General features: G+C 41.5%; 1 protein-coding gene across 11 annotated transcripts in view; it reads left to right on the top strand.

Annotated features, from left to right (window-relative positions):
- Positions 1 to 20134, top strand: part of LOC111563161 (dedicator of cytokinesis protein 3-like) — a 191709-nt gene that overhangs the window by 147321 nt on the left and 24254 nt on the right. For 9 of the 11 annotated variants that reach the window (XM_055010977.1, XM_055010974.1, XM_055010981.1 and 6 more), the window contains 15 exons: positions 805 to 903; positions 1055 to 1149; positions 7924 to 7999; positions 8772 to 8872; positions 8985 to 9043; positions 9826 to 9974; positions 10056 to 10141; positions 10256 to 10282; positions 11936 to 12031; positions 12122 to 12182; positions 12602 to 12695; positions 13101 to 13249; positions 16791 to 16877; positions 18089 to 18193; positions 19315 to 19456. In XM_055010977.1, coding sequence (XP_054866952.1) covers positions 805 to 903; positions 1055 to 1149; positions 7924 to 7999; positions 8772 to 8872; positions 8985 to 9043; positions 9826 to 9974; positions 10056 to 10141; positions 10256 to 10282; positions 11936 to 12031; positions 12122 to 12182; positions 12602 to 12695; positions 13101 to 13249; positions 16791 to 16877; positions 18089 to 18193; positions 19315 to 19456 — 1426 coding nt within the window. The remainder of the gene's footprint in view (positions 1 to 804; positions 904 to 1054; positions 1150 to 7923; positions 8000 to 8771; positions 8873 to 8984; positions 9044 to 9825; positions 9975 to 10055; positions 10142 to 10255; positions 10283 to 11935; positions 12032 to 12121; positions 12183 to 12601; positions 12696 to 13100; positions 13250 to 16790; positions 16878 to 18088; positions 18194 to 19314; positions 19457 to 20134) is intronic. The other 2 variants (XM_055010982.1, XM_055010976.1) reach the window with 1 other exon arrangement.

Raw genomic sequence — 20134 nt, 5'->3', positions numbered from 1 at the left:
AGTCATATTGGATGATTTTAAGTGACATTAAATTGTCAAAAAATTTGACTCAAAACTCGTGTAAAATAACATGAAACTTGTCCTTAATACCCAAAAGTGTCCAAAATTACTTGAAACTAGTTAAAAATGACTCAAAAAGTGGTTCAAAACAACAATTTTTAACAGTTTGGACAGTATTTAGTTGATTTTAGAGTCTCTGTTCATCATCAGTAGAAAGATGTTTCACCATGCTGGATGGATCTCCAACAACCTCCTCCTCTGTTCACGGTTTCTGAGCCATGCTGACTTTGTTTATTCATCTGGTATCTTTGGCTTTACTCTCAGTCTCTCTGAGGAAACACTGCCTGCAGTTCAACCTGGAAAAAACACGCAATGTTTTATTTTTTTACCTTGGGACACTTGAGTCCGTCGTGGCTCCTCAGCTGAATTTTTGCTTTAAAAATTGTAACTGGATTCTTTAAAAAGAATCCAGTTACAATTTCTTTATATTTTTGGCTGAGACACATAGAATAATCAGACGATAACACAACGTTTGGTTTCATTTTGACGGTATGTTTCTGAAGATAAACCCGGTAGCTGCTTTAAGGGTTCAGAGGGTTCAACATTGAGACTAAAGCTGGCATCAGTTTTATCTAACAGCCTCACCTGGTGAACTCTGAATGATGCTGGAGGATAATCTGGGTTTAAAATCCCAGATTCAGGGATCAGTTTGGGATGGAGCGTGTTCCATTCCTCTGTTCACTCTCTGCTTCCTGCCTCCACCTGATTGGCTCACATGACTGTCCCGGGCTTCCTCATTGGCAGGGAGAGTACGTGTCCTGCCTCCTGTCGCTGCTCCGCCAGATGACTGACATCCACTTCCAGCACCTGATGGACAACTTTCAGAGCAAGGAGGAGCTGAAGGTAGGTGAAGCCCAGAGCAACTAAAACATCAGGGGTCTGCAGTCTGGAGGGTTTCAGAAGAACCCAGGACCTTCTCAGACCACAGGAGCTCAGCATGTGGCAGACTCGTTTTAAGACATCTCTGAACCTTCTTGTCTCGTTCTGTCCTCAGGAGTTCCTGCTGAAGATGCTGTGTGTGTTCAGAAACCTAATGAAGCTCAGTATCTTCCCTCGAGACTGGAACGTCATGAGGCTCCTCACCAGCAAGTAAGAGAACCAGCCGAGCACTGCTCTGAACTGTTTACACTTCTAAATATTCTACTTCAAAAAAATCAACAAAAACTGGACCAAATATTACAAAAATGAGACACAAAACGACATAAAATGAGACACAAAAAAACAAAAGAGACAAAAAATCAGACAAAAAGATCCAAAGGGACAAAAAAATGGACACCACAACACAAGCAAGAAAAAAAAACAGACAAAAATGATGCTCAAAACAACAAATAAAGTGAAACACAAAATGACAAAAATAAAACAAAAACCACAAGTGAGACAAAAAGGAAACACAAAACAACAAAAATATGAGACAAAAGTCAGAAAAAAGACCTAAAACAACAAAAACGAGACAAAAAATGACAAATGTGAGAAACAAAATGACAAAAACATGAGACAATCCACAAAAGTGAGACAAAAAAGAACCAAAAACAAGAGAAAATATTACAAAAATGAGACGCAAGACAAGAAAAAATTTGGCAAAATCAGACAAAAAAAGACCAAAATGATTTTAAAAAAAAAAGATTCACAAAACAACAAATAAAGCAAAACACAAAATGACAGAAATAAGACAAAAAACACAAGTGAGACAAAAAGGAAACACAAAATGACAAAAATTAGACAAGAGTAAGACCAAAAAAGACCAAAAACAGCAAAACCATGACAAAATATTACAAAAATGAAACACAAAACGACAAAAAATGAGACAAATGACATAAAACAAAACACAAAGACAAAAAATTTGACAAAAAAGTTACGAAGCGACAAAAAAATGGACAAACAATACAAAAAATGAAAAAAATGAGAAACAAAACGACCAAAAATGAGAGAAGTGACAAAAGAACTGAGTTTACATTTCACTCAGTTCTGCTTTTCTTAGTTCTTAGTTGTTGCTCAGCTCTAATTTTGCTTCCTTTGTTCTTTTTTGCCCTTTAATATGTTATTTTCTAAGTGTTTATTTAATGTCTACTGTTGCACGAAGAGAGAGTAATGTAATTTCGATTCTTGGTATGTCATGTACATATTGAAGAATTGACAATAAAGCTGACTTTGACTTTGACTTGAAAAGTCAGACAAAAAGACAAAAAACAACAAAAACGAGACAAAATATTACAAAAATAAGACACAAAACGACAAAAGAACAATCTAGTATTTTACTTTCTGATCCAAACAACTTGTCATGGTCTAGAAATTATTTTAAATTTATAGTTTTACTAATTTACAATCTGCAGTTAATGTCTTCTCTGGAATTTTTACACTTTGAGGACCGGATTGGACCCTCTGGAGGACCACTTTTGGCCCACGGGCCTCATGATGGACACCTCTGCATTGAATAATACATTTTAAAACAGATTAAACCTTCCAACCTTCATGTCTTCTTCCACACAGCTCATGTTTCAGATGTCTAGGACTTAATGGTTACAACAGACAGACGTTTTCCCTCTAAACTGATCAATGATTTAAATAAACATTCCACTGATCCGACATTTGAACAATAGCTTCATTTCTTTGAGGATTTCCCTGCTGACGTCTGACGTTACGGTGAGCGTATTGCGTCACTTCCTGTTGTAGCGCTGTGTTGTGTTCTGTGACTGTTGTACCTTATCCACTCCATCTAATTTGATATTCATTAAATCTGTGTGTAGCGGGAATATTTCAATCGTAACGTACACTCGTTTTCTTCACGCACCCTCTCAGTACTTAATTCTAAGTTAATCTGTTATCTCTGTCCGCTAGCCTAGCACTTAGCAGTTAGCATGGCTTCTCCCTCTTCCTCTCCTTCTCTTTCCTGCTCAGTGTGTCACATGTTTAGTTACTCCTCTGCCTCCTTTAGTGATAATGATACCTGTAATAAATGCAGTCTCTTTGTAGCTTTGGAGGCGAGGCTCTCTGAATTGGAAGCGCGGCTCCGCACCATGGAAAACACCCCGCTAGCTGTTAGCCAGGCTCCCTTAGCCGGTGCGGACCGCAATAATATAGCTGCTAGTGTAGCTTCTGCTAGCCGTACCCTAGCAGCTCCCGAGCAGCCGGGAAGTCAGGGTAGCTGGGTGACAGTTCGTAGGAAACGTAGTCCTAAGCTCAAGCCCGCTGTCCCGGCACACCACAAACCGCTTCACGTTTCTAATCGTTTTTCCCCACTCAATGACACACCCGCTGAGAAACCAACTCTGATCATTGGCAGCTCCATAGTCAGAAACGTGAAGCTAGCAACACCAGCGACCGTAGTAAAATGCCTCCCAGGAGCCAGAGCGGGCGACATAGAAGCAAATTTGAAACTGCTGGCTAAAGATAATCGTAAATACAGTAAGATTGTTATTCATGTCGGCGGTAATGACACCCGGTTACGCCAATCGGAGGTCACCAAAGTTAGTGTGGCATCGGTGTGTAACTTTGCCAAAACCATGTCGGACTCCGTAGTTTTCTCTGGACCCCTGCCTGATCTGACAAGTGATGATATGTTTAGCCGTATGGCATCGTTTCGCCGCTGGTCGTCTACGTGGTGTACTGCAAACGACGTTGGCTTTATAGACAATTGGAGCTCTTTCTGGGGAAAACCTGGTCTGATTAGGAGAGACGGCATCCATCCCACTTTGGCTGGTGCAACTCTCATTTCTAGAAATATGGCTGATTTTATTAGAACTCCTAAAACATGACAACCCAGAGTTCAGACCAGGATGCAGAGTTGTAGTCTTCCACACCTCTCTGCAGTTTCCTCTCAGCTGTCACCCTCCAGTAAATCACTTAGCTTTATTGAGACTGTGTCTGTCCCCCGACCACCAAAATTCAGTAAATTAAACGATTCAAAAATAAACAAAAGACATAGTAACCATAAAAATCTAATTAAAATTAATACCACTATTTCAACTGAGCGAAGAAACAGGACAATTAAATGTGGTCTGTTAAATATTAGATCTCTCTCGTCTAAATCTCTGTTAGTAAATGATTTGATAACTGATAACCAGATTGATTTGTTCTGTTTGACTGAAACCTGGTTGCAGCAGGAAGAATATGTTAGTCTAAATGAATCAACTCCTACTAGTCATACTAACTGTCATGTTCCTCGAATCACAGGCCAAGGAGGAGGAGTGGCAGCAATCTACCTCTCTAGCTTAAAAATGAACCAGAGACCTAAACCTAGTTACAGTTCATTTGAAAATCTTACTCTCAGTGTCTCTCATCCAGATTTAAAAGCTCAGAAACCAGTTTTATTTGTTGTTGTATATCGTCCTCCTGCTGCTTACTCTGAGTTTTTATCTCAATTCTCAGACTTTTTATCTGATTTAGTGCTCAGCTCAGATAAAGTCATTATTGTGGGTGACTTCAACATTCATGTTGACGTGGACAGTGACAGCCTTACGACTGCTTTTAATTCAATATTAGACTCAATCGGGTTTTCTCAACATGTAAATAAACCAACTCATAGTTTTAATCACACCCTTGACCTTGTTCTGACTTATGGCATAGAAATCAAACAGTTAACAGTATTTCCCCGGAACCCTCTTCTTTCTGACCATTTTATGATAACATTTCAATTTACAACAATAGATTGTATAGGAGTTAAGAATAAATATCATTACAGTAGATGTCTGTCTGACAATTCGGTGACTAAATTTAAGGGAATAATACCCTCTCTATTTAGTCCAGCACCACTTACTGATATAATGGAAGGGAAATATTATAATTTTACCCCCACAGAAGTGGATTATATTGTCAATAATGCTGCAGCCTCACTGCGTACAACACTTGATAGTGTTGCACCTGTAAAAAAGAAAGTTCTATCTCAGAGAGGACCTGCTCCTTGGTATAATTCCCAGCTGCGGACTTTAAAGCAGGCGTCCTGAAAGCTGGAAAGGAAGTGGTACTCCACTAATTTAGAGGAAGTTTATGTAGCTTGGAAAAAAAGTCTAGTAATTTATAAAAAAGCTCTTCGTAATGCCAGGACAACATATTATTCATCTTTAATAGAGGAAAACAAGAACAACCCCAGGTTTCTCTTCAGCACTGTAGCCAGGCTGACAAAGAGTCAGAGCTCTGTTGAACCTTGTATTCCTTTAGCTTTGAGCAGTAACGACTTCATGAGCTTCTTTACAAATAAAATTATTACGATTAGAGAAAAAAATAATCTGGCCCTTCCTGCAAATGTCACAGATGTATCATCGAGTACAGATACTTTAGAATTGGCTGTAAGACCAGATGGATATTTAGAATTTTTCACTCCCATACATCTCTCTGAACTAATTTCAATAGTTTCTACATCCAAACCATCAACATGTCTTTTAGATCCTATCCCAACTAGACTGTTCAAGGAGGCTTTACCTTTAATTAATTCCTCAATGTTAGATCTGATTAATCTCTCTCTAGTAACAGGTTATGTACCACAGGCTTTTAAGGTTGCTGGAATCAAACCTTTACTTAAAAAGCCCACTCTAGATCCAGATGTTTTAGCCAACTATAGACCAATTTCCAACCTCCCATTTCTCTCCAAAATTCTGGAAATAACAGTTGCAAATCAATTATGTGAACATTTACAAAGGAATAGCTTGTTTGAAGAGTTTCAGTCAGGCTTCAGAGTGCATCATAGCACAGAAACAGCTCTGGTGAAAGTTACTAATGACCTTCTCATAGCGTCAGATAATGGACTGGTCTCTATACTTATTTTATTGGACCTTACTGCAGCATTCGATACAATCAACCACAGACTTTTATTACAGCGACTAGAACATTGTATTGGCATTAAAGGGACAGCACTGGACTGGTTTAAATCCTACTTATCAGACAGGTTCCAGTTTGTGCATGTCAACAATGACTCTTCTGAGCATACTAGGGTTAATCATGGAGTTCCTCAGGGTTCTGTCTTAGGACCAATACTGTTCACATTATACATGCCTCTCTTAGGCAATATTATTAGGAAGCACTGTATTAATTTCCATTGTTATGCTGACGACACTCAATTGTATTTATCTATGAAGCCAAATGAAACTAATCAGCTAGCTAGACTGCAAGATTGTCTTAAGGACATAAAGACCTGGGTGACCTATAATTTCTTACTACTAAATTCAGACAAGACTGAAGTCATTGTATTTGGCCCCAAACATCTTAGAAAATTGCTTTCAAAGCATATAGTTACTCTGGATGGCATTACATTGGCCTCCAGTACTACTGTGAGGAACCTCGGAGTTATCTTTGACCAGGACATGTCCTTTAACTCACACATAAAACAAATCTGTAGGACTTCCTTTTTCCACCTGAGAAATATTGTGAAAATCAGGAACATCCTGTCTCAGAGTGATGCAGAAAAACTAGTCCATGCATTTGTTACTTCTAGGCTTGACTACTGTAATTCCTTATTATCAGGTTGTCCCAAAAGCTCTCTGAAACATCTACAGCTGATCCAAAATGCTGCAGCCAGAGTACTGACGGGAGTTAGCAAGAGAGATCATATTTGTCCTATATTGGTTTCTCTTCATTGGCTTCCTGTTAAATCTAGAATAGAATTCAAAATCCTTCTTGTGACATATAAAGCTCTTAACAACCAATCTCCATCATATCTTAAAGACCTGATAGTACCATATTATCGTAGCAGAACTCTTCGCTCTCAGACTGCAGGCTTACTTGTTGTTCCTAGAATCTCTAAAAGTAGAATGTGAGGCAGAGCCTTCAGTTATCAGCTCCTCTCCTGTGGAACCAGCTCCCAGTTTGGGTTCTGGAGGCAGACACCCTCTATATTTTTAAGACCAGGCTTAAAACCTTCCTTTTTGACAAAGCTTATAGTTAGGGCTGACTGGGTGACCCTGACGGGGTGAGCTGGTGTTTTCATTTGCACAACTGACTTCCCCTCTTGACGTCCCTTTAGTTTGCTCCTAGTTCTGCTGCTATAGGCCTAGGCTGCTGGGGAACCTCTCTTGATGCACTGAGCCCTTCTCTAACTACCTATGTATTTACTATATATACCATTATTGCATTACATTCACTCTGTTTCTTTCTGTGTCCTTTCTCCGAGTGTCCCTGGTCCCAGAGCTGGATGCTTCAGATGTGTGGCTGTGTTTTATGGTCCTTGTGTCCCACCCCCCACCTCTCTATCTCTATCTCTACCCCTCTATCTCTATCCCTCTACCTCCATCCCTCTATCTCTACCTCTCTACCTCTTCTGTCCCTCTCAACCCGCCCGGCCAGCAGACAGATGGGTCCCCCCACATTAGAGCCGGGTTCTGCTCGAGGTTTTTTTCCCTGTTAAAAGGGTGTTTTCCTTGCCGCTGTCGCCTTTTGGCTTGCTCTGGGGTTCAGGCATATGGGTTCTGTAAAGCGTCTCGAGACAATTTGACTGTAATTGGCGCTATATAAATAAAATTGAATTGAATTGAATTGAATTTAATTAACTTTTATTAATAGTTTGTTTAATGTTCTAATGGGTGATATCTCCTCAGTATTACGTCTTACCTTTGTATTCTGGTCTTATTTTATTTCAGTAATCAGATCTTTAGTTGCTGCATTTCTTTTTGTCATTTATTTTTTTCTGAGCAATATGTGACAAAAAAATCCCCCAGGATTAATAATGTTTTATCTTCAAAGATCAGAGGAAAAGCATAAACAGACTTTCTTCTCACATCCATCACGTTCCCTCAGATTTATCTTCTGTTAAGTGTGTCATAATGTACCAGCCCAACCAGGACGCTTACTGCAGTATTCCACCTGCATTTTGCTGCTGGTACTCATGTACTTTTACTTGTAATGTAGTATTTTTGGTACTCTTTGTGTTTGTTCCAGCATCATCCTGACCACAGCTCAGTACCTCTCTCCAGCTCTGCACAAGAACTTCACAGAAGCCGACTTCGACTTTAAGGTGAGTCCGACCCGACCAGAAACTTTAGTTTCACTTTGATTTGGTTCAAATTCAAGTGATTTCCTTCATTATGAGTCAGAGACGTGCATCAGCATCAGGTTTAATATATGAAGTCTGATGGTTTTATTTATCTGGGTCTAGTTCGTGACCTGGGTCTAGGATGGAGTCTGGGTCCAGTTAGTGACCTGGGTCTAGGATGGAGTCTGGGTCCAGTTAGTGACCTGGGTCTAGGATGGAGTCTGGGTCCAGTTAGTGACCTGGGTCTAGGATGGAGTCTGGGTCCAGTTAGTGACCTGGGTCTAGATAGAGTCTGGGTCCAGTTAGTGACCTGGGTCTAGGATGAAGTCTGGGTCCAGTTAGTGACCTGGGTCTAGGCTGGAGTCAAGGACCAGTTAGTGACCTGGGTCTAGGATGGAGTCTGGGTCCAGTTAGTGACCTGGGTTTAGGATGGAGTCTGGGTCCAGTTAGTGACCTGGGTCTAGGATGGAGTCTGGGTCTAGTTAGTGACCTGGGTCTAGGATGGAGTGAATTCAACCAAACCTCCATTCAGAGAGTTTTAGTAATCAAATTGCTGGAATAACTGGAGGAGTTTTAGTAATCAGATTACTAAAATAAAATGAAGCTGAGGCAGTGTTATTGTGTCGACTGGACCCGTTAAAATCCTGTTTGAAGAAGTTCATCTAAGTCAGGAAGTGATGGTTTAACCTGGCAGCCATGCCTTAAATTTGTTTCTGTTGCTGTTTCTGGTGACGCCTCCTGATTCTGGGAGCAGGTGTGGAACTCCTACTTCAGTCTGGCAGTTCTTTACATCAACCAGCCCAGTCTGCAGCTGGAGAACCTGAGTCCTGCCAAGAGGAAGAAGGTCTTAGACAAGTAAGACTCCAAAAAAACACACTGCAGTCCTGCCATCAGACACTCACACAACCAACAACACAACATGTTTCTCCAGACCGACCCAGGGATAACTGAAACTGTTGGTCTGCAGGTACGGCGACATGAGAGTGATGATGACCTATGAGCTCTTCAGCATGTGGCAGAACCTCGGTGAGATCCAGCGGCTGCTCCAAGACCTTCTCTCACTGTTTCTTAACATTTATACAGAATATTTTGACGTTATCCAGTAAAGAAATCAGTCAGTCCTTCCATCAGAACCTCCTCAGAACCACCTGGTTCTTCATCTCCAGTAACTTTATCAATGATCAGGGTTCTACCTTCATACTGTGAATATCTCCAGAGTTCCAGCTCCTTGAAGTCCATAGAGGAGAACGTCCCCTGGAGAAAGTTCCAGAGTAGACCTACCAACAACTGTAGAAAGTTCTATAGTAGACCTACTGACACCTGGAGAAAATTCTGGAGTAGACCTACCGACAACTGTAGAAAGTTCTAGAGTAGAGCTACCGACAATTGTAGAAAGTTCTAGAGTAGACCTACCGACACCTGGAGAAAATTCTAGAGTAGACCTACTGACAACTGGAGAAAGTTCTAGAGTAGACCTACCGACAACTGTAGAAAGTTCTAGAGTAGACCTACCGACAACTGTAGAAAGTTCTAGAGTAGATCTACTGACAACTGTCCAAGTGTCGGTAGGTCTACTATAGAACTTTGTGCAGGGGACATTCTCCTCTATGGACTTCAAGGACCTGGAACGCTGGAAACCTTCACAGTATGAAAGTAGAACTCTGATCATTAATAAAATTAATCAGGTTCTGAGAAGGTTTTGGTGGAGGTTTGGTTGATTTCCATGGAATGAGCCTCTGACCTTGTTTGAAGCTTCCTCTTCCTCCCTGACTGGGTTCATTGATTTCATATATATTTGCTGACTGCAGGGGAGAATAAGATCCACTTCATCCCCGGGATGATCGGTCCGTTCCTGGGAGTGACGCTGGTCCCTCAGGTGGAGGTCCGAAACATCATGATCCCCATCTTCCACGACATGATGGACTGGGAGCAGCGCAAGAACGGGAACTTCAAACAGGTAGGACGACGAGTCCGGACACACCTTAGTTCAGCTGCATCTGTTAAAGACATCCTCAGACGAAGTTCTGTCTGTTAACAGGTGGAGGCTGAGCTGATCGACAAGCTGGACAGTCTGGTGTCGGAGGGGAAAGGAGACGAGAACTACAGGGAGCTCTTTGGTTTGCTGTAAGCTTCAGGACGTTAACTCCACCTCTGGACTGTCTGTCTGAAGAATTAACCCTCAGTCTTTCTGCTCTAACACTGCTCTTGTCTTTGCTTCGCTCTGTGCTGCGGGACTAGAACCCAGCTGTTTGGGCCCTACCCCAGGTATGACCACTGACACGATGCTGATGTTTTCACAGGACGGAGTTCATCTGAAACATGATGGAGGAGTTAATCTATAACATGATGGAGGAGTTAATCTGTAGAACATGATGGAGGAGTTAATCTGAAACATGATGGAGTTAATATTAAATATGATGGAGGAGTTAATCTGTAGAACATGATGGAGGAGTTAATCTATAACATGATGGAGGAGTTATTCTATAACATATTGGAGGAGTTAATCTGTACACCGTGTCCCAAAAATTTGTTCTCCCCAGAAAAACAAAGCTCAGAGACTGAATATGCAAAATAATCAAGTTATTCATTAACCAGTCTTTTAGTCTTTCTTGAATGTAGGAGGTTCTAGAGTGTGGATGGTTCTATTTTCCCCCAACTAGAACTGAGTTGTTTCATAGTGGTCGGTGGTGGATAGTAAAGATGTTCAGGGTTCTCCAGCAGTTGTCATTTGGGTTGAGGTCAGGGCAGTTTGGGTTCCATTCCTCCTTAAAGCCAGGTAGAAGCTCAGAACATCATTACTGAGTCATACGGGTTCCATCTACATAAATACCAATCCAGAACATCTGTTAAACATTTTCTGTTCAGTCACAGAACCTGATGTATTCTTCCTGGCCTAAACAGGAAGTAGAACCTTTTCTAGAGTGTTGTTGGTCTAATATTGTGCATTAACAGTGGAACCTTGTGGAACAATGTTCAGCTCTGAGAGACCTGAAGCAGACATAGACCCCCAAACCAGACTATGGACACTGGATTCCACCATCAGAACATGGTTCTGTTCCACCATCATATGGATGGATACAGTGGTTTCAGAAGTAAGTAGAGAGGACGTTCATCAGAGAAGATCCAGTTTTCCAGTCTTTAGGAGTGACAGTTCTGGACTTCTTTGTAAAGCCAGTCTCTTCTCCTTCTGCAGTTTGGTGAGTTGTGGGGTACGTTGCCTCTTAAAGCTTTCAGCCCCAGTGTTTCTGTTCAATAAAGATGCTCAGAGCTTCTAGAAACATCTTCTCCACCCTGACTCTGGGCCATGGTAACAACATTTCCAACATCTGGTTGTGAGTTTAATGCATTTTGGTCAAACAAGAGATTTATCTCCTGGGACCTGACAGTTGGACCAGACCAACAACCAGACAGAACCTGATGGACCAGGTGGAACCCATCAAACATGTTGTCCAGTGGGAGAACCAGCTTTTGGGACACGGTGTAGATCATGATGGAGGTTTTAATCTGTTAAACCTGCAGTAAAAGCTTAGTCCTGCTGATGCAAACAGACTTCCTTTCACTACAAAATGTTTTGATGCTTTAACCAGGAAAGTTACGTGAGTTATTTGAACCAAGCGGCCCACTCTGATCTCCTGATAACCAGCTTTTTCTCGGCTCTCTTTAACATTAAATCTCACTACTTTTCCACCGTTCAACAAAAATGTGAAGCTGTGTTTACAGACAGTCTGCTGCAGATTCAGCTCGGTTGGTAAAGAAACACTGAATCACTTCTAGTCTGAGTGGAAATGTCAGTCCTGTGTTTGGAGTTTCTTCACTTTCCACCTGCTGCGGTCCACAACATGCATCTTTTCAGATTCCTGGAGGTAACGCTGTGGGTTTGTCGATGTGTATGTTAATTTTTGCATGTTTTCTGTGAAGTTTGTTGGAGAAGATCGAGCAGGAGACGTGGAGGGAAACGGGGATTTCCTTTGTTACCTCCATCACACGACTGATGGAGCGACTCCTGGATTACAGGTGAGTTATTTTTATATCCGTACAACTCAGATCCCTGTGGTTTTTGACAACTGTTCATTAATTGATTGGTGTTGTTTGCTGTTTCTCCAGGGACTGTATGAAGGGAGATGAGACGGAAAACAAGAAGATTGGCTGCACAGTTAATCTCCTGGTATGTCTACCGCCATGTGGAGGAAATTTAGAACCTGACAAGTTCCTCATGTATGAAATAGGATCAATTAAGTTTAAATTTGGCAACTATCACGGTTACAGTTGTCTCCTTGTGAACGATATTCTGCTCCCACTACTCCTGCAACGCTTGTAACTCTCCCTGGAAGTCCTGTAAGGATTGTGTTGTTGTTGCCAAAACATTTGCACTGATCTGTATTTCTACTACGGTATACTAAAATCCAGACTTTGGTCCACATTTCTCCAACTGTTGAGGCTCTAACTACTAGATGCTGTATGACTGGGATCAGATTGGGAATAGAAAACAAACCTCGTGTGTCGTGTAGTTCCTGATGTTGACATCCACACACCAACCCTCTGAACTTCTTAAACTCACACATGGATTGTTTTGTTTGTTTTCAGAATTTCTACAAGTCGGAGATCAACAAGGAGGAGATGTACATCCGCTACATCCACAAACTGTGTGACATGCACCTGCAGGCTGAGAACTACACTGGTACCACACACACACACACACACACACACCAGCACACACACACCAACACACGCACACACCAGCACACACACACCAGCACACACACACACCAGCACACACACACACACCAGCACACACACACCAACACACACACACCAACACACACACACACACCAACACACACACACCAACACACGCACACACCAGCACACACACACCAGCACACACACACACACACACACACACACACACACACACACACACACACACACACACACACACCATCACACACACACACACACACACACACACACACACACACACACACACACACACACACACACACACACACACCAGCACACACACCTCAGGCTGATGGTCATGTGACTGCCGGTCATGTGACTCCCGTCCTGCTGATGTCCACAGAGGCAGCGTTCACTCTGCTGCTGTACTGGGAGCTGCTACACTGGGACGAACGGCCCCTCAAAGAGTTCCTGCACTACCCAGCTCAGACCGAGTGGCACCGCAAGGAGGGCCTCTGCCGCAAAGTCATCCACTACTTCAACAAGGGAAAGGTGAGGAGTGGACTCTCTGCAGAGGCTTAGGGTTCACACACTGCTCCAGTCACGGCAGGTAGGAGGACGATGGCAGCAGAGGTCACAGTAATACATGAAAATATGATTTAAAGACGTGTCCAAGGCAAAGAGCATCACAGGCAGAAACAAGTCCATGAATTACTCTCCAGATCAGGGAACCTCAGTGATCTACACCAACCAGGGACAACATTATGACCACCTCCTAATATTGTGTTGGTGACCCATCAAGACCTGGACTCCACTAGACCCTGAAGGTGTGCTGCGGTATCTGGACTCCACTAGACCCTGAAGGTGTGCTGTGGTATCTGGACTCCACTAGACCCTGAAGGTGTGCTGTGTTATCTGGCACTAAGATTTTAGCATCAGATCCTTTAAGTCCTGGAAGTTGTGGATGGGACCTCCATGGATCGGACTTGTTTGTCCAGCACATCCCACAGATGCTGGATTGGATGAAGATCTGGGGAGTTTGGAGGCCAAGTCAACACCTCCAACTGGTTGTTGTGCTCCTCAAACCATCCATCTATTTTCTTCTGCCTATTTGGAGTTGGGTCATAGAGGCAGCAGATGAAGCAGGTCATTCCAGACGTCCCTCCCACCAGCAACGGTTTCCAGTTCTTCCTGTGGGATCCTGAGGCGTTCCCAGGCCAGATGAGATATATATTCCCTCCAGAGGGTTCTGGGTCTACCCCAGGGTCTCCTCCCAGGTGGACGTGTTCAGAAAACCTCCAAAGGAATTCTCCCTAGACCAGTGGTTCCCAACCTGGGGTCCAGAGATCTGAGGGGGGTCGCGAAGCTTTGTCTGCTCTGAGGCTATGATGTTATAAAAAATAGATTTTTACATTCTGGATAAAATCAGAGTAACAGACTCGCTGTGTCATCACAAGTCTACTTATAAAACATTTTAAAAACACATTTATTTGGTCTTTCTTCAGGTTGGCTTCTAGTTCATCCCCATTCATTAGTTTGTGTTACAGTTAGAAAATTACTGACGGAAACGGTGTCTGAAAAACGCAAAATGGGTGAAGATTCATCAGTACCTAAAAACTCCGGCTATACTTCGAGAGTTACCTTAAATTTGGTTTTATTAAAGGACAAGACAGAATTATGTTATTTGTAGTGAAATGCTCACAAATGACAGCATGAAACCAGCGAATTACGGCGACGTCAGGAAACAAAACACAGTTCGGTAAAGTCAGAAAGATTTTCACAGATTCGGACTTCCGGCATCAATAACTCATTAAATATACGTTGTCTAAACATAAACGATGCTTGTTTTCCATCGTTGTAAGGTAGACAATATGCTACAAGCCCAGTTTAATCAAAAGTAGCTGCAGAAATAACATTGGTGTCTATGAGCAGCTGGTTGTGAGACGAGTGAACAGGAACCGTCTGCAAAATGCAAAACTGCTGCAAACAGCGAAGAGACACAAATATTTAACACATTTACTGCAGCCAGCAACTGACTCCTGCTGCTCATACTGCAACTCTTGGTTTGATATTAAATATTTTTTTCATAATTTTCAGGATTTTTTTTTTGTAAAAAAAAAAATCAATAACTTAACTCTTATGCACTGTAGTGTCAACAAATTTACTGCAGCCATAAACTCTCTCCTCCTCGTCAGAGTACAACTCCTAGTTTGATGTTTTAAAAAAAAAAAAATTCATAATTTTAGGGAATTTTCTATTAGTAATATAATTCAATAACTTCCCGCTTATGTTTTGTAGTGTACTTATGGGGTGGTTTTGGGGGTGCAATACTTAATCTAAGTATTGCATCAAGACAGTTAAACTTCTGGGATACTGCTCTGGTCAGGTAAGTAACAGGTGGTTTTTAATCAGTTTCAGCTGCTTTGGTGTTAATAAAATTAGAAACAGGGGCACCACAGTGGTAACAATGAGACACCCCCTCAAAACAGGAATGAGTTTATAGGTGAAGGCCACTGGCATTCTTTCCCTCCTAATGTTTTCTGACTATTTTTCACTAGTTTTGCATTTGGCTAGAGTCAGTGTCACTGCTGGTAGCATGAGGTGATACCTGGATCCTACAGAGGTTGCATAGACAGTCCAACTCCTCCAGGATGGTACATCAATGCATGCCATTGCCAGAAGGTTTGCTGTGTCTCCCAGCACAGTCTCAAGAGCATAAAGGAGGTTCCAGGAGACAGGCAGTTAGTCTAGGAGAGCTGGACAAGACCATAGATGGTCCTCAACCCATCAGCAGGACAGATATCTGCTCCTTTATGCAAGGAGGAACAGGATGAGCTCTGCAATAGCTCTAGAAAATGACCTCCAGCAGACCACTGGTGTGAATGTCTCTGACCAAACAATCAGAAAGAGATGTAATGAGGAAGGTCTGAGGACCTGATGTCCTCTAGTGGTCCCTGTGCTCACTGACCAGCACCGTGGAGCTCGGTTGGCATCTGCCATAGAACACAGGAACTGGCAGGTCCATCACTGGTGCTCTGTGCTTTTCACAGATGAGAGCAGGTTCATCATGAGCACATGTGACAGACGTGAAAGGGTCTGGAGAAGCTGTGGAGAACGTTATGCTGCCTGTAACATTGTTCAGCATGACCGGTTTGGTGATGAGTCAGTGAAGGTCTGGGAGGCAGATCCATGGAGGGACACACAGACCTCTACAGGCTGGACAGCAGCACTCTGACTGCCATTAGGTATCAGGATGAAATCCTTGGATCCATTGTCAGACCCTACGCTGGTGCAGTGGTCCTGGATTCCTTCTGGTACACGACAATGCCTGGTCTTATGTGGTAAGAGAATTCATGCAGTCCCTGGAGGATGAAGGAAGTGATACCATTAACTGGCCCCCACGCTCACCTGACCTGAACCCAATAGAACACCTTGTCCAAACTTCAGAATATATTCAAGATCCGTGAGCAGCCCGAGTCTTTTAACCCTGAAATAATCTGAGGAGGTCAGATGTAGAAAATCACTCATTCATCTTTTATTTATTCTTTATTTAGCCAGAAAGGTTCCTCTGAGGTACCAAATCTTCAAATCAAATTTGTTAAAAATCATTAAATTCCAACAAACAGTGAAGGAAAAGTGCAGGCGAGTCGAGTAAAAGAGATTTAAAGGTGTTAGAAGAGCTGGAGATAATAATGCTGCAGCTAATTCCAGGAATGTTGTCCATAAAAACAGAAACTCATTTTTATCACTTAGCCTATAAACAGATTTAATGCTTTAATGTGTTTGTTGTTTGCTGAAAACAAATCACTGGTTCTTAAAGGTGTATTTTATTGATTAATTTGTTATTTTGTCCAGAAAATGTTGGAAAACAGTAAAAATGTAATCTTTTATAATTTATTTTTAAATGTCTGCAGCACATCTAAGCAGCTGAAACCTGCAATTATTTGTTAGTTTTGATTAAAAGTTCTGATCCTGTTATCAGTATAGCTGCAGATTAATTTTCTTATTCTACACATGTAAATATAATGACTATAGCGAGCAGTTGTTTTTCTTTAAACCTCACTGAAGCCATGTGTTTGCATTTTTCCTGCAGTGTTGGGAGTATGGTATTCCTCTGTGCAGGGAGCTGGCCTTCCAGTATGAATCTCTGTACGACTACCAGAGCCTCAGCTGGATTCGGGTGAGCTGTGGTTTCCTTTAAATCTGTAATTACTCTGTTAATCCTGACAGAGTTCAGGCCACACATTGATGCAACGCCTCAGATCTACGTCCTCTTAAGAAGTTTTCAGAGCTTGAGATTTTTTACTTTCATCCTCATGAAAACATTTTACCTGTGAAGCCATTTAGGGGGTTTAATATCTCAGAAATCAAACTTCCATTCACATCAATGTGTTCAGGACAAACAGAATGAGTCAATGGATCCAGCAGAGGACAGAAGTAGAATTATTGGTCGTTGAAAATGGGGGGGAGGAAACTCTCCAGTCCAGGCTGGTTTCGTGTCTCATAAAGTCCCTGTTAGCGTCTATCTATGGATGGATCCATATTTCTACTAAAATCCAGTCTTTAGTCCACATTTCTCCAACTGTTGAGGCTGGAACATCAGTAGAACCTGAAAGTTTGACCAGACAAGGTTCCAGTTTTTACATATTATACTTATCAATTCAGATTTTTTTGGTCATTTTTATCTAATTTTGGTCTATTTTTGATTAATTTTGAACAATTGTGAATAATTTTGAACAATATTTGGGTAATTTTGGACACATTCTAAGGAATTTCAAACCATTTTTGCATCATTCTAAACAAGTTTTGAGTTATTTTGGACCAGTTTGAGTTGTTTGGGACAAATTTGAGTCATAAATACAGTCTAAGGTGACTTGAATCCAAAATGACTAGAAATTTGTCAAAAAAAAAAATGAGATGAAGGTTGTCCAAAATGACATGAAATCTGTCTAAAATTACTCAAAATTGCCCAAAATTACAAAAATGAATAATTACTGGACCTTTAAAATGGAAAAAAGTGGAAAATCTCCAATCCAGGCTGGTCTAGTGTCTCCATAAAGTTCCTGTTAGTGTTTATCTATGGATGGATCCATGTTTCTACTAAAATCAAGTCTTTGGTCCACATTTCTCCAACGTTCAAGGCTCTAACATCAGTAGAACCTGATCTCTATGTTATGGTGGAGCTGTGTGAAAATACATGGACCTACCACGTTGTATACTGTAAGTCTGAAAGTCCAGAAATATCAGTGCAGAGTCTTTCTGTTCTGTCTCTGCTGCTGGTAGAGTTTAGGGTCATGTAGACTCACACCAATAAATCCAGACATACTTTTCTATAGTTGATATTTAAATGTTTAAAAAGTCAGACGTGACCTTTGTGGCCTGTTTGTGTAGAAAATGGAGGCAGCGTATTACGACAACATCATGGAGCAGCAGCGCCTGGAGCCGGAGTTCTTCAGGGTGGGATTCTACGGCAGGAAGTTCCCCTTCTTCCTCAGGGTGAGTCGCTTTCTTTAAAGCTCATCAAATGTCTGAAAAGTAGATGTATAAAAGCCCTTAACTCTCTGAACTCTAACACCTGAAGGCATGTATTCTATAAGAAAACACTCTTTATCAGAGCCAGAAATATAAAAACACAAAGAACAGTCAGATTTTTTTTTTCGATTTTCCAATAGTCCTGGAAATTTAGACCACAAAAAATCAGGGTTTTCAGGTTGAACTGCAGGCAGTGTTTCCACAGAGAGACTGACAGGAAATAGTATAAATATAAAGAGTATGTGGAAGCAAAACCACCAGAAAAAGACAGAAAGTAACAAAATAAGGCACAAAATGATAAAAACAAGATGTAAAACAACAAAAACTGGGCACAAAAATGACAAACAAAACACAAAGCGGAGACGATAAGAAAGACAGTGGAAAATCAAAGCTACTGGATGAAAATTTGAATCATTTTTGAGCCATTTTTAACTAGCTTCAAGTCATTTTTGACAGTTTTCAAGTTCATTTGGACATTTTTAGACAAGCTTCAAATTATTTTAGAAGAGTTTTGAGTCATTTTGGACCGCTTCTAGCTAATTTTTTGACAATTTAATGTTACTTTGGTAAAATTTTACATTATTTTGGACAACTTTAGACTGAAACCAAAGCTACTGTATGAATAGAATAAATGCATCATGGCTCAGAAACAGAGAACAGAGGAGCAGATTGATGGTGATACATTCAGCATGGTGAAACATCTTTCTACAGCTGGAAACATGGAGATAGTTAAATATCCACAGTATGTATAGTTTCTGTTTTTCCCTGTGGACACGTAGGAAGCTGTTGGATGTGTTGATTTTAATCTTTGTGAGATAAATAATCAAAGAAATGCAACTTCATTTCTTTCTTTTTCCTGATTATTTCTAACTGCTGACAGAAGACATCTGGGTTCTTCTTCATGTTGTTCTGGTTCCGGACTTTAGATTAAACATGAACCACAGTGAAGAAAAACGAGACAGCAACAAAAGGAACATGCCCAGAAAGTGTTTAGAGTTCAGAGGGTTAACTTCTTTATAGGTGGAAGGCGTTGTGACTCTTTAACTTCGTTAACTCTGTCTTGTTTTTTGACCGACTCCGACCAGAACAAAGAGTTTGTCTGTCGTGGACATGACTACGAGAGGCTAGAGGCCTTCCAGCAGAGGATGCTGGGAGAATTCCCACAAGCCATCGCCATGCAGCACCCCAACCAGCCAGACGAGGCCATCCTGCAGTGTGACGCTCAATGTATCCTTCAGAGCATTTCACCTGATACTTGTTACTGACAGGAGACCAAAACACTACATGATGTTCAGGACAGGATAGTCCTAAGCGCTTCACCTTCATCCAAGACGCTTCCCTATTTAGATGTTTCTCAACCTCACATGGCTCAAAGTGTGAATAAGAGTGAAACTGCCTCGGGAGGGATGTCAGGACTGGATTATAAAGAGCAGGTAAGTGGTGATGAGGACCACCTCTTAAGAAAGCCATATTTGTTAGCCTGGAATAGCCGTCTCTGAACATGGCAGGAGGTCAATAACATCACTTATCAACAATGAATAAGTCCTGACATCCCTCCCCAGGCAGTTTCACCGTCATTCACATCTTCACCAATATAAGTTTTGGCTCATTGATTGGTCTTGGCCATGAGAAGAAAAATCGGACTCCCCTGCAGTCAGGAACCAAGAACACCCAGAAACTACTGCTTGATTTTAACGTCACATGGCTCAAAGCATGAATGATGGTGAAACTGCCTGGGGAGGGATGTCAGGACTGGATTATAAGTAGCAGATAAATGATGTTGTAGACCACCGCTGAAGAAAGCCATCTTTGTAACCTGGAATAGCCAATTGTAAACATAACAGGAGGTCTATAACATCATGTATCAACAGTTTGCATAATCCAATCCTGACATCCCTCCCCAGG

This window comes from Amphiprion ocellaris, chromosome 5 (genome assembly GCF_022539595.1).
Source record: "Amphiprion ocellaris isolate individual 3 ecotype Okinawa chromosome 5, ASM2253959v1, whole genome shotgun sequence".
Classification (NCBI taxonomy): domain Eukaryota; kingdom Metazoa; phylum Chordata; class Actinopteri; family Pomacentridae; genus Amphiprion; species Amphiprion ocellaris.
The sequence above is the reverse complement of the archived record's forward strand: the minus strand, read 5'-3'. Positions and strand labels throughout refer to the sequence as shown.